Below are 20640 nucleotides of genomic sequence, written 5' to 3'. Positions count from 1 at the left end.
AAATTAGAGTTTGGCAAGACCTTTCACTTCCATTTCTTCATCTGTCATTTAAGTGTGAGCAATGTCCATCATAAGGGGTTTTTTGCAGTCAGGTGACTAAATTAGTGAGACTGTAGGTTTCCGGATGCCAACTAAGTATAACTTTTCTAAGGAAATATGTACAAGCTAGGGGGAAAAACAATGATCTCCCTTCCAGAAAGCCTTAACTTATTCAATTTCTGGGAAGTGTGCAATAATCTTAAATGTAGTGTGGAGCTGTCAAACTACAAGAGGCCATGTGCAAACTTTGCAGGTGAGCGTCTTTCCATTACCGTATGTCTTTCCATGGAAATGTGCATTGCTTGAATCAGTGAAAAATAAAGAAATGAAAGACAAAGACACAAAAAGATCAATGACTGATAAATCTTTAATATAAAAATTGTACAAGAATTTTGATACAAATTACAAGAGGTATTTGGACAAAATATGAGTAAAACTCCATTTATATCCCCAAAACCTTATGCATTTTATGCAAAAGACATATTGTAGGACTGTTACAGTACAGAAAATACAAGAAAAGAAATGTCAAATTAAAACAGGACTTTTAATTCCCTTAGATTACTAATGGAAAAAACTTGTTTAGACTACATACAATATTTATGAAGCTACTAATGTCACGATTATTAGATCAACATGATGCAAATTTGTATCCCCTTGTACAGCTATATTCCATAGTGCATGCTTTGGTTCTGCAGGCAGGACAGCAGAGCATTCATGTTTTGCTCACATTGAGATCAAATAGTGAAAATGAAAAGCCTCCTCTATTCCAAACAGAGAAAGACCTTTGTAAAAATGTCCATCAGGCCTCGACTCCATTCTTTCCTGTGCCTGGCTGGGGTACCCCAGGAACACGTCTTGACAAAGTCCACTGGAACAAGCCCAGCTTTGACAGCCATCAGCCAGCTCTCCATTGTCTACACGGCAGCCCCCTTGCTGCTGCTGGTGCATCGCTGGTAGGCACAGGGAGTTGTAGCCAGGCTGTGACAGCCCTCCCATGCCTATTGAGAAAGGAGTTTCTAGGCTTTATGCCTCTGTGACTGAATGCAGTGCCAGACACCTAAGAACTTCCAAATACATGAAGGTTCAAATCCAGTTTATCTCTGTTTACATCTCCAAGTGAACCCCCCAGTCAGGTTCCCACCTTTCCAGTTCAGGAGAGCTGAAACACAGCAGACAGCTATAGAGGAAATCACTGTGTTTGACCCTCTATACTAAAAGCTGTTAAAATGTCAACTGTGACAGTGAGCAAGAGCCTTCAGTCAAACAATGAAACTTCAAACCTCTTCAGCCATCCCTACAATGAGTTATTTGCATAGGTAAAAACAGGTTGCAGTGAACTGTTTGTGATAAGTAAAAGTGTGTAGAATTTCAGTCAGGGTAAATTTCAATTGTGTTCAGGTTCAGATCAACTTACTTGCACACCTGTTGCACACACATTGCACTGGAACGCACATCACTCTGATAAACTGGAGGACAGGCAGGAGGCATGAACTGAGAACACAAATGTTGCCCATCAAAAACAAGCCTTGTTCTGGGAAAGGAGTCCCATATGATATAGGAACCAAAGTTTGCACAAGAAAAAGCAGCATGCTGAATTTTGTATTTTCAAATAGCTAAATGAAACACACACACATAATAGTGGGCATTTTATTAATCTTGCCACTTTACAAACAGTAACCATTTTCACAGATGGAATGCATAAAACTTTCCAAAATGAAGAACACTAGGAGGATGTGTTACTTTTCTGAGAGAATTTTAATGAGACACTCTCTTGGAATGAAAGGAGAACAGGAAAATTAAAGATAATGTCTGAAGGTTGCATAAGTGTTTGTTAAAAAATACTAAAAAAAAAATCCGAATGTAAAAGTATAATTGAAAAATAATGAATAAATCTGCCTTTGTACAGCTTAGGTGTCCCTATTTATTTTGTAGGTCATCAGGTAAACTAAGAAGAACATCCTTAGAATCACAGTTCATGTGGCTATCGTACCATTTCACAGGTGAAATTAGTGGGGGATGCATTCTGCCCCATCAGTAGGTGGTGGTAGGGGTACAGGAGGTGGTGGGGGGAGGGGGGATGTGAAAACGTCTTGATCTGGATGTGACAACTGCATAATGCTCCCACACTCTGGCATGGACACATGCACACACAACTGCCACTGGTGCCCCAGAGCTGCTATTCAGAGCCTCTTGCATTTCGTGGCAGAAGTGGACAGGTTGTGATTAACTATTGATGAGTTTGCCATCCTAACTGTGCATTATCCTCTGATCACTCTCAACCTTTTGTTTGACAATGGATGCCTTATAAAATCTTTATGCATCGTTTAGCTAGTCTTGCTCTCTCTTTCTTCTCTAGAAATATAATTGCCCTGGATGCTTTTATTAATTTTTCTAAAATATTTGTCTCCAAAGGTTTGAAGGGAGCAATGTACAAAATCTGCAGAACACCAGAAAAATCTCTCTAGACGTTAGACATTTGCTACCTGACTCTTCCTGTTCTTTTGAATGCTTGAGGAAATATATATATATACACCTATATAAGTGTGATGGAAATTATATAATTTTGCTCACTTGTAATCTTCATTTTAAGGCTCCTTGTTCTACCTTGTTTCTCCTTTGTCTGTCACATTCACACTCACACACATATTCACAAGCACACACAAAAAGGACACAAATTATTTCTTCGATCAAAAAGTCCTCAGTTTCCACAAACAGCATTGGAAATGGTACAGCAAAAAAGGCTGCCCAAGCTCATCATCGCAGGTCAGCTCATCCGGCTGCTTCAACCTCCATCAGTGCCATGTACACATGGAGTTGACAGGGGAGCAGAGTCTGGGCTCAGCCTTTAGACTTCTGATACAAACAGGCCTCAGGAATTTGTCTGCTGGTTTCACCCTTGTAGCTTCTGATGAACTCGGAAGGAAAAGGAGGGAAAAGATCAGTGACCTTTGACTGGTAAAAGACCTTAGCAAATTTATGGTGGGCACCATCACCTCTGTTGCAGCAAACATCAAACTACCACACAGTGCTGTTGACAGCATTAGCATCCGGAACCAGCAAAGAGGTGCTGCAGCCAACCAATGCCACGAATCGATCCAAGGATATGAAAAGCAAGAAACTCCAAAATGGCTGTGTTTATGTCTCTCTTGGTCTTGGTCTTTGTCTGAAACCTGTGTTTGATTTTTTGGTGCTGGGCTGGTTGCCAGCACCGTTCAACCCACAGTGCCCAGTGCTCACAGGTACACACAGGACTGGCGTTACGATCTCAGCATGGAAATGCTGCAGACCCTGTAAGGAAAGCATGCTTCAGCATCTCCTATGCCTACTTGAATTTTCAACTGCTATTCAGCAGTCAGAAAGCACAAAATAAAATGCAAGGGGAGTGACTGCAGCTGGGTACACTGGCCTTCATGCACTTAGAGTTTCTTAAAACATAGCATGTACTCAAGTTACTTCACTGTAAAACTCTCTCTCTTCTGATGGCCTATCTGAGAAGCATTTCTGGAGCCTGTACTTTTAGTAGTGTTCTTGCAAATGAAGGTATAAATCAGAAAAAATCCTTCTTGCGTGAGGACAGGAGATTGTGTCTCAGATATGTTTATCTAACACTTTATAGAAGTTCACACTGTCCTCAGCAGGAGATTCTCCTATCACAGTAGAATAGGATATAGGGAATTGGCAGTCACGATAGGAACACAAGAGGATGAGATTGCTCTGAAATTCGCCCAGGGATGGGCTAAACCAGTTAAAAAAATAGACTGCACATCCTGTTTGGCACTGAACCTATGCAGCAAGACATGTAGCAAATTCAAACAACTATTTCTAGCAGGCACAGTATGGCTTATGCCAATACAAAGCAATTAGTTGCTACATAAGCAGACAAAAGTGCCATTACAGACAGTATTTCTCAGCTGACCTTTTGCTAAGAAGCCATCTTGTTACTGTCTACCTGATAGCTCGATAGAGCAGCCAGTGGCAGCCCTGTGCTTCCCAAAGACAAATCAAAGTGCTCCAGATGGGACTTCCCTTCACTCACTGCAGACCTGTGTGCATGCCTGTGTGTGTGTGCCTGTGTGTGTGTGTGTGTGTGTGTGTGTTAGGGAATGGGGAGGGAAAGCCTGGTTCTTATACTCAATTTTGCCTTCACAGGGGATAAACAGGCAATTACACATCCTTTTATATTTGATGGCCAAGTGCTGAACTTGAAAGCACACTATTAGTTTGTGTCCCTTCAGGGCCAGTGCAATAAGTAGCCAGGAGAGCTGGGGCTAAGGAAGAGAGGGTGTTGTCTGCTGTTAGTGTGACAGTCTTGTCAGCAGCATTCACATTACTGGAAGGTAATAAAGTGACAAGTAAGTTATTAGAAAGATATGAGGTGAAATTGAACTGATGCTTCTTTCTGCTCAGCTCAGTTTTTTTTCCTGCTTTGTAATGGGCCACTATTTGTTACAAAACAAGCCTTGTCTTGAGATCTTATATAAAAAAAGAAATATTTATTCTTTGCAGGAAAGGTCACATGAATTTACAACATCACACTTTAAAGGAGAGGAATGGGAAAATAGTTTCATGACAACTACAGCTGCTATTTAAAAAAACACAGTGTCATCATAATGAACAATAATACTGGCAAAAGTCAGAGGACTTGTCAAAAACATGTCCATTTTTTAACCCTTTGGTGGTCCAGAACCGTTTTCATTTAAGTGTCAGTGCCAAACATAACAGCAACAGTATTGGGATATACATGATCAATACCTTGATCAAAAAATCAATGCTGTCATTCAGTATCATGACTTGAACAGAGAAAACAAGCCACACAAGACTGGTTAACTACAGACTCAAGATAATACTTCTTATGTAAAATAATTGCTGCTTCACTCTGTTACAGCCATTTTAAAGGCAGTGATAATGCTGCAGTGTTGGCAGGAAGAGACAGAAACCATGAGACTGGAACAGACATGTATTTGGGCAAACATGTGGGTGAAAGGTTCAGTCCATCATATGATGTTGCTCTGTTCCTGAAGTAGAAATGGGTATGGAAAAGAGCTCCTTTTATGTCCCTACAGAACGGGAGAAAAAAGCCCAACTCATCATGTGGCAACAGCAGGATATTCTGATGCTTATCTAGCAAAGTAGCACTACAGTCACTGTTTTGTTGAGTTACTATAGCAGCAAAGTCTTTTTCTTATGACACTACATAAGAAAAAAAAACAAAACTAAGAAGGAACTGAAATATACCAGCTGCCATCATGTGTCTGCCACTCACCTTTTCCCCACAGAGAACTCCTGCTGCCTCCTTGCCCTTAGTACAGACACCTTTGCTTCTCTTTTCAAATAAAAAGAGTAATTCTGTTAACCCAAAGAGACAAGTGACAAAAATGTTCTGGGGACTGAAGAAGAAGTAACAGTTCTATTCACGTATGTGGCAAAAAAACTTACAGGAGCGTGCATGCACTCCTTGACCATACACTTTCCCTTCCTTATTATTTACTTTGCCACCAATGTTGCTGTGAAAATGTCCTGCAGAATTTTAGTACAAATACATTTCTAAAAATATGTCCTATTTATTGACAACAGTTGACATCCTTAATGACCACCATGTGAAAAATGGGTCCATATCAAGCATTTTGATTACAAAGTATCATACACATTGAAGGAGAAATTTTTGGAACTAAATCTCTGGTCTTGAAATGGTTTCCATCTCTGGAACAGATCAGACCTCGAATTATTTCATATTTCTGAAATTTCATGATACACACACAGCTCCTTGTCTTGTCACTTTACATTCCTACCCCATATATTTAGCTATGTTAGATCCTTAACTGGGTTGAAAAGGCTAAAACTCAGGGAAAACTCAAGTGCATCCTGGGGAGCCCCATTTCCTATTAATTGTACTATACCAAATCAACTGTGGTACTGACCACTGCTGGCAGCTATTTTGCGGTATCTAATAATTTTTCCTAAACTGTTCCTTTTTTGAGGATGGAATGGGAAGCACACAGGAGATGGAAAATGTATAAACTTGTGGAACAGGCAGAGAAAGTACACTTTCAGTTCCAGTACAGAAGGGAGGGAGAGAGGGAAGAAGGGAGGCAGAGAGGGAAGAAGAGAGGTGGAAAGGGAGGGAGAGATGGAGGAAGGAAGTGAGGAAGGGAGGAAGGCAGGAAGGATTCCAGGAAGGAAGGATTCCAGGAAGGATTCCAGGAAGGAAGGAAGGATTCCAGAAAAGAAGGAAGGAAGGAAGATACACTGCAGTTTACCCATGGCAAATATGTTGCACAACTTCTTCTGTGTAAAGTATCTACAGATCCCTAGGAAACATAGAAATTTTATGAGTTCAGACATGAAAAGCCTTTGAGAGATCTTTAAGAGCAGTGTCCATGTGCTATTAAGGTTTTTAATCTATACCTTTCACTTTTGTAAAATTGAGTTGTGACTCGGTGACAGAGTGCTTATACCTTGTGTGCATGACTACACTGTCACCATAGCATCAGCTACAATTTAAAAGGCAAGGTTAAAATCTCAGGCATAACAAAACGTACCTGGTTGAGACATAGCTCAGAAAAATTGACTAAATATTTTAAGGTGTGCAAAAATATTTATGAGTTAAATTAGCTCTTTACTAATACCAGCTAATTAGTCCTCGCAGGAGCACGCTTATGGGCAAAATCATATTAGTATTAGTGATAGTCTAACAGACTGAAACATAAATGGATAAGTGATATGATACGTGTGAGACTAAAAAGTTAGAAGGGGCTACCAGGGGTGTTAAAACTCATGGTTTCCATTCTTGTGCTTTGGCTGTGCTGTTTTTCTTCCAAATTTTCATACAGTTTTTCAAAAGATATGTAGTGATTAACCATTAACATATGGTTTCCTGACACACCATACCCCCCAACCCTCACAATGAAAAGAAAAATCCTAAATAACCTCCAGACAAATAGTTCTGTCTCTAAAGAAGGTTCTGTACAGTTATTTTCTAATTGCAGACAAAACTTTTTTGATATTTACAGAAAAATACAACTACCTTGAATAAACAGTGAAACAATATGGAAAGAGTGACCACAATAACTATAGGAACCGAAAAAAAGAAGGAACAAACTCCATGTAAAGGGAAAAGTATCTTCCTCAAAACTGGTCTAGTTCTTTCAAAATAGTTTAGACTGACAGGTTTGGAAACTGAAGGGATAGCCACAAATTTGTGATAACATAAGCAACTGCACAATACTTATCATGTCATCACACTATTACAGGCCATGTTCTGTGCTGAAGAGATGAGATGTTTGGTCATTATTCTTACTGCACTCTGGGTATCTGCTGCGATCATCCAGAAATGCTACTTTCAGTAAAACCAAGCTACTGTGCCAGAGCCCCTTTATGAATTTTTCAGATAATACGAATTCCACCACAAGAACATTCTGACAAATACAGATTCTCATAGAGATGCATGCTAAGTTGAAAGGAGGGAAATGCCATTCAATTCAAAGTAAGTGTAAGTGCCTTTCTAAAAAGACTGTTTTGACATCAGTATCACTAATGCTGAAGAAACTACTTTTACCTAGATTTGCCTAAAAATAACAGTGAGTAGTGCTCTGTCCACAAGAAAGAGATGACATCTTCTACATAGCTTAAGCAAAATCTGAATGAAATTAAAAGTAGGACTTGTGAGCTTCTAGCAGTTTTTGGAAGTTTGTCCCTTTTTCCTTACTTTTTAGAATGTGTTGTTCAATTTTGTATAATAAACAGATTTTTTTTCTTCTATGTCAATAATCTGCTGAATTTATCTACATGTGATGCTTAAATCTCCAAACAAGCTTACCAAACCCATTTGACCTCTAAAGAATCATAGTGAAATATGAATGCTGAACAGTGATTCATTCAGTGAGGAATTATTTATATACCTCAAATGCCTTTCTCATTAAAAATTATATTTATTTATACCATGATACTACAAAAGAGTGGGGGTGTTTTTTCTGTATATATAATTCAATTTTTGTTCTTTTATTTTTTAGACTTTCTATATTACTTTTTTCCTATTAGCCTGGGAGGAGAGATGAGGGTGCAGTACAGGTAACACTACAAAGGTTATGTGTTTTGGAAAAATGCACCCTTAGTGTTCTAATTTCTCTTTCTCACAAACACACTGAGCTGGCACAACATAAAGCAAAACAAAGCAGATCTCTCCACTCAACAAGGCAAAGTAGTTGAGATTTTAAAGAAAATAAAAAAGCTGAAAAAAAGTGTCAGTGAAACAGCTTACTTTTTTGCAATAAAGTTTCTTTTTGTTAAACCAGAAGGTAAAGTTTCCTTATAGTTACTGTGGAATTCACGAATGTTTTCAGGGCTTTATGAGTGTAAAGAATAAAAAAAATGATCAGAGGCTTGTAACTCATAGCAACATAGTGAGAATTCATTTAAAAATATTTTTCTTTTATTTTCTAGAACTGGAAATACTGATTTATTAGATATTGATTCCTACTTCTGGAAACAAAAATACTGAAATGCATAAAAAGTATTAAAAAAGAGGAACTCTATAGTAAGAGTTTCCTCTAGAAAATGTAATAGGAGTTAAGTACTCAAGTGGACATAAAAAGTAAGAATAATCAAAAATGCACAGCAAAACAATATAGCGACAAGCTGAAACAATGGAGCATTTCTGACTCTTTGCTAAGAAGAATAATGTTCTGGGTCAGTAAATACAGAAAAGGAACACATTCTCATTGAAGGAATATTTTATTGTATGCTGAAATATCCCTTAGGGGTTTGTTTGTTTGTTTTTGCTTTGTTATTGTTATTCGTTTTGTAAAGAAAAGAGCCTACAACACACATCCTAATGGCTTTGGCTGTAGATTGAGCTTAAGTAAATACCATCCCTCAGTCAGTATGTTGTGGTAACTAAGGCTGCCAGTGTGGTTTACCAGCTCAAGCAATATGTGTAAACACCGGAAACAAAAAATTTCAGAGGGCAGCCTCCTTTCTCTCTGCCTTTCTCAGCTGCTTGATCCTTCCCTGTCTCCTGGTTGTGCTTGCTCTCTTGCTCACTATATTTCTTGGACTTCTGTTATTTTCTGAAAAATCATGCGAGTGAAACACAAAACATTAACACAACTAGACATCCTTTTTCTCTGTCTTCTAATTTTATCCAAAGGGAGAGTTACCCAATAAAAAGTCCAGCATATGTTTTCAGAGCTACTAAGTGCTTCTGCCATTAATTTCTTTTGATTGCTTCTATAAAACATGCCTTAATCATACTACAGCACTTTCCATTGCAAAAAAGACAACTTTACAGAACAACATAGTTAACATTATTTCCCTGTTCGTTTTGATTTTTCTTAAAACACCACAAAAATCCAGGCTATAATAAGAAGCACACAAAATTATATTCATCTTTGTTCTGTGACAAGTAGTATCAGCATTTATATCCCCAAATATTATGCATGTTTGACAAAAAAAAATTTCTACTGGTTCACATGACAAAATTCTGGTTTTTTTTTTCTTTTATGCAATGTAGTATATAAGGAATAAGGATGCACTATTGTTTCTAGTAATAATTGGCACTTGAAAAAAGCACCAAGAATTCTGTATTTCACTTTACCCCTTTTCCCTCCCCAGTATTTTTCTGTGTGTAGTCCAAAAACTACAGCTGTGGTTACGGTGAATAACTACATTTTCTTTTTTCAAAATGTGTGCAAAGTTGGCACTTTTGTATTAACACTAAACACTAATACTCTTTGTTTGGCATTCATGCCCTCATACTGACCAGATCACTTTTATCTAAGTGTATTTTTTAAAGACACTTACTGAAAATATGGCAATAGTTTAAGAAAAAAAAAAGCATGGATATTATTACACATCCCCTTGTAGTGTACGAAAAAGTGCATGACTGGATTTATGTAATAGTACAAGACAAAAAAACGGTATCAAATCAGGTACTGTAAAGCATGCCAGCACCTCTGTATTACTTATATCTAGCAGGTAGTTAAAACAAGACCGTGGTTCTTTTAAAAATGTGCATTAAAGCTAACATAAATGAGTAAAACTAGGCAGCAAACTATTTTTCCTGCTTATCTAACAGCTGAATGTAACTGTAAAAATTAAGCAAAAAAATTAGAGTTAAACCACCATCAATACAATTGTTTTACATCATAGGCCTGTCAAGGCTCAATATATATATACAAGTGTAACAGCCATGCTTAGTAGAACGTTATCCCCAATGCTTAGAAGACACAAAGACAACTAAGTAGATAGATTTTTCTTTCTCTTTTTGTTTGTTTGCAATTTTTTTTGTGTTTTTGGGGGGATTTTTTGTGTGTTTTTTGTTCTTTTTTTTTGTTTTGTTTAGTTTTTTTGGGTTTTTTCTTTTTTTTTTTGTTTGGTTGTTTTTTTGGGTTTTTTTTGTTTTTTTTTTCTTTTTTATTTTTTTTCAGGCAAAAGTTATGGGAAGAACAAACTGTCTCTTTGGAGATGACCAAGAACATTCTAACAGAACTAGGGACAGCTGCAGGTTTCTGTTTGGTTTTTGTTTGTTTTCGTTTGTTTTTTTAATGAAGGATCTCTTCCCCCAAATTAAACGTCCTACATTTTTGTTTCTATTAAAAAAAAAAAAAAGGAAAAGAACCCCAACAACCATCAAAGGGGAAAAAGCACCTGGTGTTTCTTTCTTTTGCTAAAAAAGAAAAGAAAAAGTTATATATATATATGTATATTTATGTGTGTGTATATATATATACATATACATATATATATATATAAAGGGAGACTGTATATGGCAGTTCAGATGTAGTGGGCCCTCTCTGAGAGCTGGCATTATGCTGTGTCCATCCTTGACCTAATCTACTGAGGTGAAAGGAATGTTTTTATGCAGATTGGGGTTCTGGCTGTGCCGGTTTCGGCTACGGACAGAGGAGAACATCATGTTGCACCCAGGGACTTTGCACTTGTGCATTTCTCTCAAGTGCACTGTTTTATAGTGCACTCTGAGGGTTCCCTTGTTGCTGTACATTTTGTGGCAAATGTTACACATTATCCCACCGTTGCTCACCGAAACACTGTTGAACATGAGGGATCCTGGGACATCGGTGCCCATACCTACAGCTAAGGCAGGGGCATCTGCTTTGTGGGCAGATTCCCCGCTGTCACTTGCCCCATCGACGTCGTCCAGGAGAATACCCTCATCGCTTCCTGCATCAGATTCTCTTGAGGAATGGATACTGCTGCTGGACTGGATGCTGGAGGTGGTGCTCAGGTCTAGTACCATATAGTCTTCTGCCATGCCCCTGCCGTACCCATTCATATGGGAATCCTCAGTGCCAGCAGGCGAGGAGGTGTCTTCCCTTATGTCAAGCCCCATCTGATGCTGAGCGCCATATATCTTCACCAAAAATTCATCGCGGAGGTCCTTACTAAGAGAAGGCTGTGAAGTGTCCAAGCCCATGTCATCCAGTTCTTTGGTCAACAGTTTACGGTGCAGGTTTATGTTAGCACTGTGTCTGGGAAAGGAAGAGGGAAGGGAGAAAAGGAAAAATGTACAGTATTTTTGATTAAACATACAGTCAACAAGCATCAAATCCAAATTATGATTTATTGATAATTTCTCACAAAAATTATCCCCTATCCATGTTGCTTGGAAATTTCAGTCTTTCTTTAAGTGGATAAATTGCAACATAAAAACTAAACAAAACAAGAAAATTCCCCCCTTATTGTGTTTCTTTTAGCTGCTGCTCCTCAACATTAGTCCCCAACAGCAGCTACGGCCCTTTTATTCGAAATTTACAAAATAAAATTCATACTAGCAGAAAATACAAAATGCTCTTCTCGATTCCTGAATCCCTGCTGACTTGCTTTTTCTTCAAGAGGCAAAAATATTGATATATGGTATATATGTATGTGTGTCTATGTCTTACTCTGGACCTATGTTTTTAGATAATTATCCATACACATACATAAAAATATGTTTATATTTATATATATGTACTCGCATAGCTCTGTAAGTGAAATATAGGAGGAGAGTAAAATAAGAGTAACCAAATAAGGCATTGTCAGAGGCCCTGGTTCTGGTAATTTAATTCTCGTATAAAGGGATTCAGAATCAGGCCAAACCAAGACGGAGAAGACTTGAAGGGTTTAAGAGAACAAGTCTTTGAAATCTACGTGTAAGTTTCTGAAAATCTTAGCCAAAGTTAGTAGTTTCATCCTTTAAGTTATCACTGCCACTCCTTCCTTTTTCCTGTACTATCTGTATGCAGTGCTGATTGATTCAAGCAGTGTAAAGTCCAGTAAAAAAACCCTATTAATGGCAGTGAGAATTTTGCCCCAAATCAATCAAAAAACTTAAGCATGGGTTTGTTTATGTATTTGCCGAAGTTACTGCAGATATTCAAGACAATGGAAAACTGTCATTGATGGAAGTGGATTTTAAACCAGATCCCAAGAGCTACAAATTAAAAGATTCTCCAGCGTTTTACAGGATCTGGGCCTTTGCTCTCAAGAAATAAAGCTCTACATTTGCAAAGAATTTAAGCCTTTGGGTTAGTAAACGTGTAAAATAGCCTATTATTTGAAACTGCATTCTACTCTCCACTTTTGGCATTGGCTTTATTCATCCACTGCAGTAGAACCTCACTGATTTGCAGTAGTGTCAGGAAACCCTCTTTGAAAAATTGCATTTTCGGAATTAATGATGCAACCAACAAACACGACAGACATCAAAGACCTCTGACCACAGAACATGCTCATTCTGCTGAAGTGCTTAAGTATAAGAAATCAGTGTAAAGTTTTCAGTAATAGAAAACTTTAGGGTTCAGTTTTCAGAATGTGCAGCATTGCTGAGGAAATGACAAATATTTATTCAGTTTCTTTGGAGGGTGACTTGAATTTCGAGTCAGCAAAAAAAGAATTAGCGAAGTTCTACTGCATAACATTCTTTGCAAGCTAAGGACCCAAACCCGCAATTTACAACATGCAGACTCACCAGTCTGTCTGCCCATTATAAATTGCAGATCAGAGCCCAAATGTAGGAGGGAAAAGAAGAGGCGGGAGGGGGGTGGGTGGGGGGGGGGGGACGGGAGGAGGGTGGGGAAAGAGAGAGAGAAAGAGAGAATTTTAACATAGGAATAGCTTAATTTGCAAAAAGCACTAGGTACAAAATTGGCATGGGAAGACATAACAATGATCAAATATTTTACAGACATTCAAGTCCTACATTAACAAAAAAGGGGGAAAAGGAACAATAGCTATTAGCAGTATTTCCTTATTGAAAGCTTTTATTTTAAGAAACCCTTTGAAACATACCTCTCAACCAGCTGAAGTCAAAAACATGGTACAGCAATACAATGCAAATAAATAAAGCAAATGCAAATGTAGGAAGATTGAATTGATGTGGAGTGAATCTCTGTAATTTACTAACACTTTGTGGTTCATTTATCTGTTGCACATAAGTTGCACATAGCAAACAGCAACAGAACTAGTCTGTCCCATTCACCTGCAAATGCAGGTAACTGTTCTCTGACATAAAACTGATACTGAAAGGCAGTTTAATTGAATTGTGTGTGTTTGGGATGCAGTTATTCCAGTAAGGGGGTGGTCTAGAACAAAGGATTTTTCTCCTATATGAGAGACAGTTGAGAGGTATGGGCAAGGGTGGAAAAAGTGGAGAGTATTTCTTGCTTTTGTCCCACATGGGAAATACTCTTTTCACACAAGCAAGTATAGCACCATTGCTTTTTGGAGGCATAGAAGTGTAATTATGCATATCCCCACACTGCACTTAGGAAGGCTGAGCTTACCTTGTGATAAGATCAGCTTTCTAATCTTTTGCTAAATTGAGATCACAAAAGAGAGAGAGAGAGAGAGGAGAGGAGAAAAGAGAAAGAAAGGGGGAGGGGGAGGAGAGAGAGAGAGAGAGAGAGAGAGAACAAATTCACATTCCAATCCAGACATATCTGGTCAAAAAAAAAATCTGAAACCAATAAAACACAGACTTTAAAAAAAGTCTTGACTGTGAACCTGGTTTTTGTCAGCTGTGATATCACTTTTACTGTTGTCCTGATGGATACTGACTCAATCACACAATACAGAAAACATAAAACAAATTAATCAAAGCATATTCACACCACACCCATTATTATCCACAAATGAGTTCTGAACAGATGCATGCAGTGAACATACATGAATGATAAACAGTAGTCTTGATAGTCCCTTGCCTTCCTGGTTTCAGATGGAATGTAGCTCCATGTAAAGTTGCTAAGTTCAGTACAGGAAGCGCTTACTGTGAAGGCCTGTCCACACTGACCAGAGTTATTAAATGACCATAAAAACACATTTGTGCTTATCATCATAAGGCTAACTGAAAACTATTCATAAAGTACTCATGTGTGTACTTATAATTTCTTCCCTTCTCTCCCCTCTTCACTGCAGTGTTATGGGAATTTGTTTCAGCATATAAGCTAGTCAGGGTGTAACTGCTGCTTCCATGCATTTGTGCTTACTATTTCCTTGCTTTGCTGCTGAGAAAAACAACAGTCAGGCATGCAGTGAAAATAACTTCAGCATTCACTACATGAAGAAATAAGAATAAACTGCCATGTTTAAGAGGGGCCACCAAGCCCCAGATAGACAAAGGACATTCTGAGAAAGACCAGTGCAAGGATGTAAACTCTGCTGATGCTCTGATAAGAAGAGATGCCTCCCTTATTAAATTCTCACTTACAGCAGTAACAATCAGTAATCTAGTTAAAGTATGTACCAGCCCATAATATCTGTCAGGCAAACGATGTGCAGAAATGTGCGGACCAGTTCTGGCACTCTGCTCAGTAGTGTCCCTTTTCCGCTGTCAGCAGTACTGTTGGATTCTCCTAATATAATTACATTGACTTTTATTCAATTAAGTGCCATTCCTAGCCTTAAAAAGAAGCTACTTTATCAATTGATTCAGGTGTAATGCAATAATAAAGATGAACTCATGGCAGTGCATTAGCTCTGCTGTTCATAACTTCTGAACATAGGTTCATTCATAGCAGTCGATTTCCATTATGCAACCACAGTTCAAAAGAATTGATTCTTTTACATTCATTTCTTAATCTATTTCACTTGTGTTTAACACTGTCCCTAAATATCATATGTGAACGCATTCTGGTGGAGGAGGAGGAATGAGTTGTGAAAAAAATCCATTTATTTAGACACTGAAGTTTTGAGATCTTATTAAAACCCCCAAAGTCTCAGACCCCTTCTCCATACCAAAGATTTTCCATCCTAATCCAACTCTTCCTCCTCTGCTTTGTCTCTCCCAAACCCTAGGAAGTCCCTTACGAGCCCTCAGCCAATGCTAACCACCTGTCATCCTGTTCATCTGCTCCTCTCCATGACACCTGCAGTTTCTTGCTTCAGCTATTCTGTTCCCTGATGTGATTTACAAAGCTGCTTCCCTCTTTCTCCTCCAGATACTGCTCCCAGGTATGTGTAAACAATGGTCCCTGAGTAAGCTGAGGCACAGCTTGGGCAGAGTGATTTGTGCCAATGCATGAACGCTGCCATCAAACAGACAGGAAATCCTGAAGCAAAATATGCCCAAACATGCTGAGCTTCAGCTTGCCATGGCTTCATTACTTCTCATATCTCAGCTAGCTAATTTAAGGCCATCTCTGATGTCCTTTGCACCACCACAACTGCTGCTGTATCTGCAGGGAAAAGAACTTAAAGAACATAAATGATTGGCAGAAATATATATGTGTGCATGAAACATAATATTTGACCTAAATAAATCCCTTGAATGCCTCAGGATTTCCCAGATTGCTTATCTGTACATCAACTACCAGAATGGCATTTGATCCTCACAGTGGAAATGCTGTGTAAAGACAACTGGTGACTGAAGTCTTCCATACAGAAATATGCAATAAAATGAGTTTATCTAAAGGCATAACTCACTCTACTTCAGTTACTATACCTACCCATTCCTAGGCAACAAGGGATAGTGAAGAGGGTTTGTTCTGAAAATACTATCTGGGGCAACACCTGTTTAGGTGTCAGATACCCTTAAAAATGAGGAAGGTATTTTTCCAAGATGTTTTGAAATTAGCTTGTTGTGGCAAGGAAGTTTGAAAACTTCAAGGACTCAGAATACCTCATTTTTGGACATAAATACCATTCTTTTCAAGTTACTATTAATTAATTACATATATGGAAGGCAAAAGTTTGCGCAAAATCCTCACTAGAGTGAATTTGGCTGTAAGAATGGAGCAGTGCTGCCATGAGGATGATAATAATAATGATGATACACATAAAATCTGTGGTTGTGGTGAAATGTCAACCTCTGAGTTCACCACTGCCTTTTCAGACAGGAGTTTCAGTAGCTGTGCAATGCAGAATCCTACAGCAGTTACAGAAGCTCCCTGACTCTGGGGATGATGGTGGTAGTATTTTCCTTCTCTTGTGAAGTTCATGGAAGTATTCTTTCTTAACTAGAATTCATTGTTGGTTACACCCCTACCACTACCAGCAAGTTTCTTAATGACAGATGCACTATGCACCACCAGAAGGAAGGGGATTATAAGCCTAGGAAATATGGTCAGTTAAGTGTACATTCTATTTACACAAATCATAAATCCTGACTCGGATGTCTTTAGCAGTTCCTTTCTACACTTGTCAAGGAATCTGATTTTGCTAATTTACATTATTTGGAAAGAAAAAAATTAATGGCCACTTTAGTTTATTTTTATTTTGGCAGTCTTTTAATTTCATTTTGAAGTGAGTGAGAAGGAATTTGTCAGAGTAGAATTTTCCTGGTAAAGAAATTGATATGAATTCTATGGATGACTTGAGGCCAAATTTGGAGGCACCCATAGCTGCAGTTCTATCTGCACTGGGGCAAACCTCACCTCTGATGAACAGAGCAGAGTTAGAGAATTCGGATTACAAGGAGCATTGTTTATTTAGATTTGAGCATTATAGAGAGCACAGAACCAACTGCATAAAAATTAGCAGCAGGAGCCATCAGTCTTTGGTCAGCTTTGTTTTAAGATCAATAAATGATTCCAATATTAAGTAACACTATAAAATTATATTTTGAGACTTAATGCATGTTGTTTTCTTCATAAAGTTATTTTCTGTCAAATTATGTTTTTTCCAAGAGATAATAGATTTATTTTTTAAAGAAGACAGAAGCTACTATTGCGTTACAAAACCTGAAACCACACCACATCTTCAGCAGTTTGAGAAGGTTTTGTTAGAAAATCAAAGGCTAGAACACAATGGGCTGGTGATTTATATACAAAGTGATGAACCTCTTATTAAAGTTGGATATGGAAGTAACTGGTCTGGTTGCACAGGTCTCAGAAAAGCTATCCTCCTGCTATACTTAGTTTACAACTAAGCTCTATCAATCAGGTTTAAAATATCATAAACAACAGAACTTTCATTCCTCCAGTGAGACTTTTTATACACATATTTTCAGCTCAGTATTCAGTCTCTATTTTTACCTATAATGAAATGTTAAAGGAAAGTTTTCTTTGTTTCTCTTCACCTCAAAAGCAAAGAAAATTAAGACTTATGGTTTTGTTTTAAATTTTCACATGATTTTAGTTGCTAACACAATTTACTAATATGTTCTTACCGCAATTTCATGTCCCTTTCCTTCTTGTTTAAGCATAACACTCATAGAAAGGCCCAGAATAGGTGAACACTACAGAAAGCAAACCCAGAATTTTATGCTTTCTCAGATTCTCTGCAGACTGAAAGTGCTGAGTTTCATGCAGCTATAATCAAAGAACCAGAAAGTAAGACTCTGGCTAAATATAACAATGTACATATTTATGAGAAAGTTATGGCCTCAATTCTGGTATTTCTTCAAGAAAGAAGCAGCAATCATTTCTCCCATTTGCTTATGAGAATCAACAATAAAACAGTTCCTGGAATTTAATTAGTAATAGAAACTGTTAAAGAAATTATCTTCTCACTTGCTGTTCTAATTTTGCCACTCTATCAGCAGTCTTTGATGCAGCTTTGTTTTGTCTTGGTTTGGATTTTCTTTAAATAAAAATTAAAAAAAAATTCCATAAATCTAAGTAAAGACAGTAACAATTCGAAATCCTGATCTGACCTAAATTATAAAATTCACATTTATCTAAATGGGGACAAAGTTTAAGTCTGTACAGTAGAGCTTTCATGTATTTGATCATATTTAATTTGCCTCTGAATATAAGGGGAAAAGTAGGTATAGGGGTGAGACTTTAGAAGGAGTCAAGGCAAAAATACTATACTACCCAATAAAACCATGGCATTTCTACATGAACAGGGTAATAGCATCAGTTCTTGAGGCCTGAAATTGCATAGAAGCTGAAAAATATTAACCTTTCATAGGAAGAAAATCCAAAAGGTAAAATACAGTTCAGCACCTATTAAAAAAGTAAAAAAAAACCAGTGCTTATTAAATACAGGAAATAAAGGACAAGCAAGTTCTTGCAAATTAAAGATGTGGAGCCCAGTCATTTCAATCCCTTTCAATATGAAACAAATCACTCACACTGGTCACGAAGACAGCTCCCTCTACACTCAAATTATTCACTTGAAGATAAGCTCCTATCAAACTCTTTAGGGGTTTAACTAATTTACTGCACAGATACGGCACGTCTGTTGTAATAACAGGTAGGATGTATTGGGGTCGACCATTTATCAGAATTAGACTTCTTTTTTCAATTCACAGTGAATTATGCTGCCTACACTGCTCCTCTTTCTCAGAGCTTCCCATCCCCTTACGGCCCCTAATGTGGCAGGCAAACAAAATTGACAGTCTCATCTTGTCAACAAGGGGTGATTCTCCTGAGAAGCCATTTAACTTTGCAGAGGAAGCAATGTATTAATGTGCCTGTCCCAGGAATGTTAATCATCTTCAAGCTCCCTCTAACTTTGACATGAACAAAATCACCAAATTTGTTTACTAAATGAATCGTAATATGCTAATAAGAAAGCATGACATATATGGTAAAGCCAAACAGATGGTTTGTTTACTCCACTTTGCAACTTTATAAATGTTGTAACTCTGAAGATGTTAGTGAGAATTATTGGTTTGTTGGCAGTGGCAAACATGCCTTTTGCATACTTAATTCACAGTTAGAGTCAGAAAACAATTTATCATCACCATGGAATGCATAAAAAAATGTTAATGCAGTGATAGCATTTAGGAAGGCAGGACAGTTGACTGTGTGGATAAATATGAAACTAGTATTTGATGGCAATATTTGCTACCAAATTAAAAAAAAAACCTGTGAGGCTTGGAATTCTTGAAAGGTCCAATAATTCAGTACATACCTGTTGAGGTGTTTAGTGAAATGGTCCTTATGGTGTGAATAGAATTATGCTTTCACAACAGCTGTGCGTGCTCAGAAGCATTGAGGTTATGTTGCACTCTTAATATATTACTATTGTTGTCCATTAAAGATCAAAAGATGTTACAAACAAAAAGCACAACGACTGGCATAGTTGCCAAAGTTACTGAGAAACTATCAAAACTGTGTTGCAACACTTCAACCTCTCACTTTATAAGCTGCCTGGAAGCAAAACAGACTCATTACAAAATAGCCAGCACTCTTGTCTAATATCCGGACTGGTTGAGAAAGTTTGGAACAAGAAGATTTATCTGACAGAATATTTTCTAAGTGAACTAGCACAGTGTCACAAAGTTACATGCACAAGAAGTTACTATACATATGACAGAGTCCTATGCTGGGCATAACAGGTGCTTAGCACCATTGTCTATCGCTCCAAAGCTGTTTCTACAATTTATGCAAGCTCTACAGAGAAGTTTGGCTGGTGCAGTGTGCACTGCAGTCATGCATTAAGTCCTCGTATCCACTGTGTTGAAGTATTTCCCCTTGACTTAAGGTATACTTTCCCTTAAGAAATACTGAAGGGATGAAGAATACATTCATTAACATTTCTTTTCAAACCTAAATAATCTAAATATTACATAATCCAAGTTCTGTAATCAGTTTTCATCCTTCATTTAATTTTACTGCTATAGCCAAATGTGATAATTTTGCAAGTTTTTACGAAAACAGACCCTCCAGTTCAGGATGCCACTCAGGAATTTTATTGAACTCCAAGTTTCAGCAAATGCAGAAATGAAGACAAAATTCAGGCAGAATTCCTAGCTTTCCCCAGCTCTGATTTCAAACCAAATTTTTTTCTCCCAGATGTTGATGCACAGCAACACATTATCTTATGGTTTGCTTAGGAGATTTACAGACTCTTTATTGATTGAACCTCAAGTGCAAAATAATAATAGTAATAGTAATAGTAATAGTAATAGTAATAGTAATAGTAATAGTAATAGTAATAGTAATAGTAATAACAATAACAATAATAAAACCTGAGGTCTAGGGATAATTTTGTACCATTTCAGGTTTCAGAGCAAATCTGTAAACCATTTATTTTGATCAAAATGCAATAGTAATTCTCATTCATAGCATTTGTTTGTCTAAAAATGCTGATTTTATTTATATAATACCAGAGGAACTATAAAACCAAATATGATGCGGCATTTCAACAGGGTTCCTTTATTAGTAATTTCACATTACTAAATAAGTACCCCTATCAGGTCAACGGATAGCTGAT

The 20640-nt window shown here is 37.6% G+C and overlaps 1 protein-coding gene across 8 annotated transcripts in view; it reads right to left on the bottom strand.

Annotated features, from left to right (window-relative positions):
- Positions 1–463: 463 nt before the first annotated feature.
- The window catches only part of BNC2 (basonuclin zinc finger protein 2), a 333043-nt gene continuing 312866 nt past the window's right edge, over positions 464–20640 (bottom strand). For 5 of the 8 annotated variants that reach the window (XM_088157179.1, XM_088157176.1, XM_014872199.2 and 2 more), the window contains exon 6: positions 464–11525. In XM_088157179.1, the coding sequence (XP_088013305.1) occupies positions 10865–11525 (661 nt within the window). In that variant the 3' untranslated portion in view covers positions 464–10864. Of the gene's footprint in view, positions 11526–13820; positions 13852–20640 lie in introns of all 8 variants that reach the window. The other 3 variants (XM_088157178.1, XM_014872683.2, XM_014872529.2) reach the window with 3 other exon arrangements.

Source organism: Sturnus vulgaris, chromosome Z (assembly GCF_052056855.1).
Source record: "Sturnus vulgaris isolate bStuVul1 chromosome Z, bStuVul1.hap1, whole genome shotgun sequence".
Taxonomy (NCBI): Eukaryota; Metazoa; Chordata; class Aves; order Passeriformes; family Sturnidae; genus Sturnus; species Sturnus vulgaris.
This window is presented reverse-complemented; position numbering and strand designations above follow the sequence as displayed.